The sequence below is a fragment of the Gavialis gangeticus genome, unplaced genomic scaffold (assembly GCF_001723915.1).
Source record: "Gavialis gangeticus isolate Ggan-Ray unplaced genomic scaffold, GavGan_comp1, whole genome shotgun sequence".
NCBI lineage: Eukaryota > Metazoa > Chordata > Crocodylia > Gavialidae > Gavialis > Gavialis gangeticus.
In genome coordinates this window covers 168,484-174,717 of record NW_017729000.1, presented here as the reverse complement: position 1 = coordinate 174,717, position 6,234 = coordinate 168,484, and the positions used below count along the sequence as shown (strand labels likewise).

General features: G+C 49.2%; 1 protein-coding gene across 2 annotated transcripts in view; it reads left to right on the top strand.

Annotated features, from left to right (window-relative positions):
- The window catches only part of LOC109289805 (C-terminal-binding protein 2), a 9,745-nt gene extending 3,976 nt beyond the window's left edge, over positions 1-5,769 (top strand). For both annotated transcript variants that reach the window (XM_019506008.1, XM_019506009.1), the window contains exons 4-9: positions 352-558; positions 1,160-1,374; positions 2,125-2,255; positions 2,420-2,547; positions 3,145-3,265; positions 4,401-5,769. In XM_019506008.1, coding sequence (XP_019361553.1) covers positions 352-558; positions 1,160-1,374; positions 2,125-2,255; positions 2,420-2,547; positions 3,145-3,265; positions 4,401-4,572 — 974 coding nt within the window. In that variant the 3' untranslated portion in view covers positions 4,573-5,769. The remainder of the gene's footprint in view (positions 1-351; positions 559-1,159; positions 1,375-2,124; positions 2,256-2,419; positions 2,548-3,144; positions 3,266-4,400) is intronic.
- Positions 5,770-6,234: the final 465 nt, after the last annotated feature.

Genomic DNA, 6,234 nt, shown 5'->3' with positions numbered 1-6,234 from the left:
AGATGATCTGCTCAGGTCCCTTCCGACCCTAGAAACTATGAAACTATGAGTGTCTGTTGGCCAGGTGCTGCCCTCTGCATACTTTGGCAGCACAAATGGTATAACAAGCAAACTGCTCTGGTTTTGTCACTTTTCTGTGGTGGGGGTACCAGCCTAATGGTTTGAGAAGCAAAGAAGCTTAGGAACTTTTCCTGGAGGATCCTGAAACTTGGGTAATGAGGCTGGCACCTTAGTGACCGTAGCTGTGGAGCGTGGACTTGCCTTCCAGCCATCATGCTCTAGGAGGGGAGTTTGCTGCCATAATGCTGTATGGGGTACTAGGGATCTCATGTGAGTTCCTCCTTATTGCAGGCATCGCAGTTTGCAACGTCCCTTCCTCCTCTGTAGAGGAGACTGCAGACTCTACCCTCTGTCATATCTTGAACTTGTATCGCCGGGTGACTTGGCTCCATCAGGCTATGCGGGAAGGAAATCGGGCTTCAAGCGTTGAGCAGATCCGAGAGGTGGCTGGAGGTGCTGTGCGTATCCGTGGGGAGACACTGGGCATCATTGGCCTGGGTAAGAAATGGTAACTTGGACTGAGAAGGAAACTGAGTGTCCCTGGGGACACTGTTGGTAGCTTCTGGACATGCTGGATTTCCAAGTCTGTAATTCTGGTGACTTAATATGTAATCTTGCTACTCTCTGAAGCCAAACATGTAGCGCAGCCCGTGAGTCTCTGCCTTTCTTATACAAATGCTTGGAAAAGCTGACATTTTCAAACAGCCCTCTTTGGCAGCCTCTGCATGTGCTGGCCTTGTTGGGAGAACTTCATGTTGCTGCGATACCAGGTCTTGCTAGAAGACTTTGCTTCCAGGCCATCTCTTTTCTAATCAGCCTGAAATGCATATGTTTAGAGTGCAGACTGAGTGTGGGTTAAGCATAAAGAGCTCCCCTTGGGGTTGAGCACTGTTGGCTATAGTGCGTGGAAGGGTTAGTTCACATCAAGGGAACAGCACAGAACTCCAGTATGATCATCTGCTCCTCCGTGGGCTTCTGTGGGGAGGAGTGGGGAGAAGGGATGGGGTTCCAAGAGTATCCAGGAGCAGTCCCTGCCTAGACCCCTGGCTGTGCTGTGGGTTGTTGCATTCATTTGACATGAGTGTTTTCTCCTGTGAAGGCCGTGTTGGACAGGCCGTGGCCCTGCGAGCTAAAACCTTTGGTTTCAATGTGATTTTCTACGACCCCTATCTGCCGGATGGAGTGGAACGGTCCCTCGGGCTGCAGCGAGTAGGGACTCTGCAGGATCTTCTAATGCACAGCGATTGCATTTCATTGCACTGCAGCCTGAATGAGCATAACCATCACCTCATCAATGACTTCACTATTAAACAGGTGCAGCAGAAACTTGGTCTTCCTCCTTTTGCCTCCCTAACCCCTGCTCCAAACACCCTGGAAATGAATGAGAACATAGGCTGCTGCTTTCGCAGAGGCTGGGAGCTTGTGAATCTTGCTGGCTCTGCTGTATGGCTCCTGTTGCCTGCAGTGGCTGGGTGCAGGTGGATGGATCTGTGCTTGTTTCAAGAGAAAACTTGGCACGGACTCTTTGCTTTGTAATTTGACATCTAAAATGACTGTTGTAGGTGGCTACAGTTCAAGATGAATGAGAAGTTTGTAGTTACGTTTCAGATGTGTAATGGATGCTGATTAGGGCCAGGAGTAGTGCAGGCCAGTAGTACAGTTCTGTGAGTGTGCTTTGCTCTTGGGGCTGAGTGCTCTGTGCTGTAGCAGTCTCTGGCTCCCCCCACCCCTCGCCTGATGCTTTTTAGTGCTTTCTTACAGCTGTCTGGTTTGTGCAGCTGGCCTTTTTGCTTGTTTACTCGAGTAACTGATTAGAGTGGTCTGCTAAAGCAAAAAAAAGTGGGGCACTCTAGGGTGGGAAACCTGCGAGCTCCTCTTCTGCCTTTCTGTGCCTTCAGTGTTTGTACTGAGTTCTCCAGGCCCGCTTTGTGTGCCCTGGTCCTTCCCAGTCTCTGCAGGATCCTGCTCGTTTCCATCCATCTCCCCCAAATTAATGCTGACTCTGAGGAAAAGGACATTTTCACTCCCCACCCCCCACCCCTCTTTTTATTTTCCCCTCCCCAGATGCGCCAGGGCTGCTTCCTGGTGAATACAGCACGTGGGGGCCTTGTAGATGAGAAGGCCTTGGCACAAGCCTTGAAGGAAGGGAGAATCAGAGGGACAGCACTGGATGTGCATGAATCTGAGCCCTTCAGGTAATGTCTGCTCCTGTCCTGTGGCTCTTCTGTACTGGGTGATTCTCTGGTCTTGGTCATGTTATAGTTACGCTGGGAAGACAGATTGGGATTCCATCTGGGGGAGAAACAACGTGTTTGGTCTTTTGTCCATATCCTCCCCCCCCCCCAACTCCCTTTCCCAGCTTTGCCCAGGGGCCCCTAAAGGATGCTCCCAACGTGATCTGCACCCCTCATGCTGCATGGTACAGTGAGCAGGCTTCCATAGAATCCAGAGAAGATGCAGCTAGGGAGATCCGCCGAGCTATCACAGGTAGGTTCCTTGGGAGGCCTGGGATGTGATGGGGCTGCTGGGATAGGCGCCATTCCTTGGTTCCCTGTTAGGACTGGGAAATATTAATGCAGACTTCTTCCTGAAGGCCAGGGTTGCTGGGCTTGTGCTTCACTGCCTGATTCATTATTTCCTGGAAAGGGAATGCATGTTGCTGATTGGCTGTTTGACTTTTAAGGGTTTTGTAGCTGTTGCTGAGAGGAGTCTTTGTTTTTTAGCTTGTGTTATGGGCAAGACCAATGTCTTTCCCTTCCCTCTGGACACTTGGCCTGTCACTTTGCAGGCTGCATGGCATGCCCGTAAGTGCCCAGTATGTGCTGGGGAAGGTAAGGGCTGGCAATGGCAAATCAGCTGTCCCTTTCCTAAGATTCTAGGGGTTGGGTGGAGTGTGTTTGAGTCCCTGAGAATCGCCTGGATGAGATGTGGGTATGGGGCAGATCTTCATTTAGATCTCCCCTTTTCTGTCCAGTGGAACTCACATGGGAAATGACGGAGGGTCCCTTTTTGCTGCTTTCACCTGCAAGTACGTTGGGCATCGGTACATTTGCTCCTTGTTCTTTTACCTTCTTGTTGCCACAGGTCACATACCCGATGCCTTGAAGAACTGTGTTAACAAGGAGTATTTGTTGTTAGCTGCTCAGTGGTCCAATATCGATCCTGCAACTGTTCACCCAGAACTTAACGGAGCTGCAGCTTACAGGTGAGATACGGGCTAGTGCACATCATGCAGGTGCTTGTGCGTGTGCTTATGCACGCTGACTCCAGTGTCTGGGGTGTGTACTTTCTCTGGGAATCTGATAATTGCATTTTGCCTGGCAACCGATCACATCCTGCAAGCTGTGTGGTATAAGCTCCCACAAGAAATTTTGTCAGCATCGCTGCTTTAGCTGGCTCAGAAGCACATAGCTGCTTCTTCTGACAGTCTGTGCCAGCGGCGAGAACCCAGGGCCACGTAGATATATCCACTGCACCAGGTTATCTTGCAACAGTTTTGAAAGGTTGCGTGTTATAGAGGCTCTTCAATATGTGAAACCAGCTGGACTCAAAAAAAGGATCTAGGGTAAACCCTAGGAATGAAGCATACAAAGAATTACGGCCTATGCGCAGAACTTTCTTCTCTTCACCCCAAGACAGGACTATAAACATGAGAGCCAACGTGGTCTAGTGGACTAGGCAAAAGACTAAGGCAGATCCTAGAGTTCTGTTTGTCTGCTGTAGGCTTTCTGTGTGGTGCTGGGACAGGTTGCTTCCCTTCTGTTTCTGCATCTCTAACATAGGGATTTAATTCTTCTCTCCCTTCTGGAAACATTAGGGACTGTTATTGTTCGTTGCACACTTACTTCCAAGAGGTAAAGGAATACTCTTTTCTCCCAGAAAGAGAGTTGTGGATAATGGGAGGAAAGGAAACGCTTTGTCCAGAAGCTGTTAATTTTTCTTTTTACAGCCCAGTGAGTGGTATCCAGCAGTTTGTGCCTCTTGGACATAGTGTCAGGCACTCGTCTGGGATGTCTGAAATCCGCTTTCTAGCAGTGGCAAGATCTGTATTGGAAATGTCTAGGGGCATGACAAAGCATTGCTGAAGTCAGTTGCTGAGTGAGTGGTGCTCTGGGAAGGGGTGTTGTGGTAGCAGTGTGTTACTGGGTTTCTGGTAAATGCCCTCTGACAATATGGCCAGGATGGGTGCCCATGCTGTAGACCTTTGTGCAGTGCAGCACTCCACCTTGCATCTCCTCTGAGCTGCAGTGGGCATGCTGATGGCACAGGTCTGTCCTCTCCCTTGGTTGTGATCTCTGAAGACAGGTGTGTAATCTCCTCGTGTTTTCTGTTGGTTTCAGGTTTCCTCCAGGAGTAGTGGGAGTAGCTGCTCCTGGCTTGCCAGAGCCAACGGTGTTGGAGGGGATGGTGACTCACGGGATACCCTCTGTGTCTCATTCCACACCACGTACCCCTTCCCCAGGAGAGACGAGCAAACTGGACCCAGACAGAGAGATCCCTGCTGACCAGTAGCATCTTCTCTCTCATTTCTCCTCTGGCAGCAGAAAAAGCAGGGGGAGATCTCCCTGCTAGGACCTTCCCTAACTCCCTTTGAGACTGTTTCCTATTCATATGGGACAGGAGAATGCATTTCATTACTGGCAAACTTTTAGCTCTTGCCTTTCAACAGATATTTTATAACCTGTTTTAGTTTTAATTTCTTGGTGAATCTGTCTTTTTGTCTGGGATAGAACAGCAGTGACCTTGCTTCCCATTTTGAAATTCTTAGTTTGACCTGTAGGTTTCCATGTCCCTGTCTCCTGTTGTTTCACAGGAAGGCACCTGGGCATGCTCAAGTGCAGGAGCACTGGAGCTGACTGAACACAAAAGGCTCCCAGTGCTGCCAACAGACTCTGTAGGTTTTCAGCAGTGACTTGCACAGACTGCAGATTTGATAGTTTTTGGACAGTGAAAGTGAAGGTGAAGGGGGTGGGGGAGTGCTTTGAAGCAAGACTAGAGAACCTGGAGAGGCCAAGCAGACTGTGTCCTGATACACTGCAGGGCAGGGAGATGTGACCCTGTGCCCAGTGCTGTGCACTGCCCTGCGTAGCCTGACCCTGCTGTCTGTGAGCACAGGTGTAGCCATCATGAGGAGGACTGGTGCTTGGTCACATGAAGTTTAGCTCCTGCAGTGCTGGGCATGAACACAAGGGAATTTGAGGCTAAAAGATCTAAAGGATTGACAGCAGTCACTTGCATGCTGGCAGCCCAGGTGTTCATGAGGCATCAGGAGAGCTTGCCCTGCAATCCTTACACTGCTCAGGGAGGGTCAGAACTGGCAGAAATAGGGAGAGCGCAGCAAGTTGTAGCTATTTGCAGCTGCTCTTGCTGTTTTTTTGTGCATGTACCTTGCAAACTAATGCTCTTCATCAAAAAGAATGTTCTGCTAGAATACTTGGTATGGTCTGTGCTAAAGAGTTTTGTTAGCATAGCTGTGTTGGCTTGGAATGTGAAAAACATCCCCCCTCAAGCAGATGTAGCTAAGGTGGCAAGTCCGTGTAGATGAGTCTTTGCAGACAGAAGAGTGCTTTTCTTGCTATAGCTAATGTTTGGAAAGGTGATGTAACCATACTGGCAGAAATGTCCTGCCAGCACGGCATGGAACATTTCTAGTGTATCTGTACCAACAGAGACTTTGTAGTACTGACAACTCCCTAGAAATCAGAAAAGGAAAAAACCTAAGTAGTTCACCTGTCTGGTCAAGGGCAGGATTGTTTGGGACATTTAAGAACGGACAAAACCTTGAAAAGAAGAGTGAGGCATTTGTCACTTTCCTGGGGCAAGATGATTCTTCAGCTTGATTCAGTGTCAGACTTCTACTAATATTCCTCTAAGTTTCCTTTTCTTCACTGCATCCTCTCTCTCCTAGTTGTGCTCTCTCCCCACACACTGAGGGTTTTCATGCCTGCAGTATTTCGAAATTGTCTAAAACTTGACATCTCTTGGGCTGCAACAGTATGTGTTTCTGTTGCTTGCATATGTTGGAATCCAGCTTCCTGTGGGAGACTTGCTGTGGGGGGGGGGGGTGGCAGCGAGGAGCACAGATCTTTGTTCTTCAGTTTGAGGAGAAGGCTGTTTCTTGTTTCCCAATGAAAGGAGCCTAGAACTTGCAGAGGGCACAGAGGACATGACCCA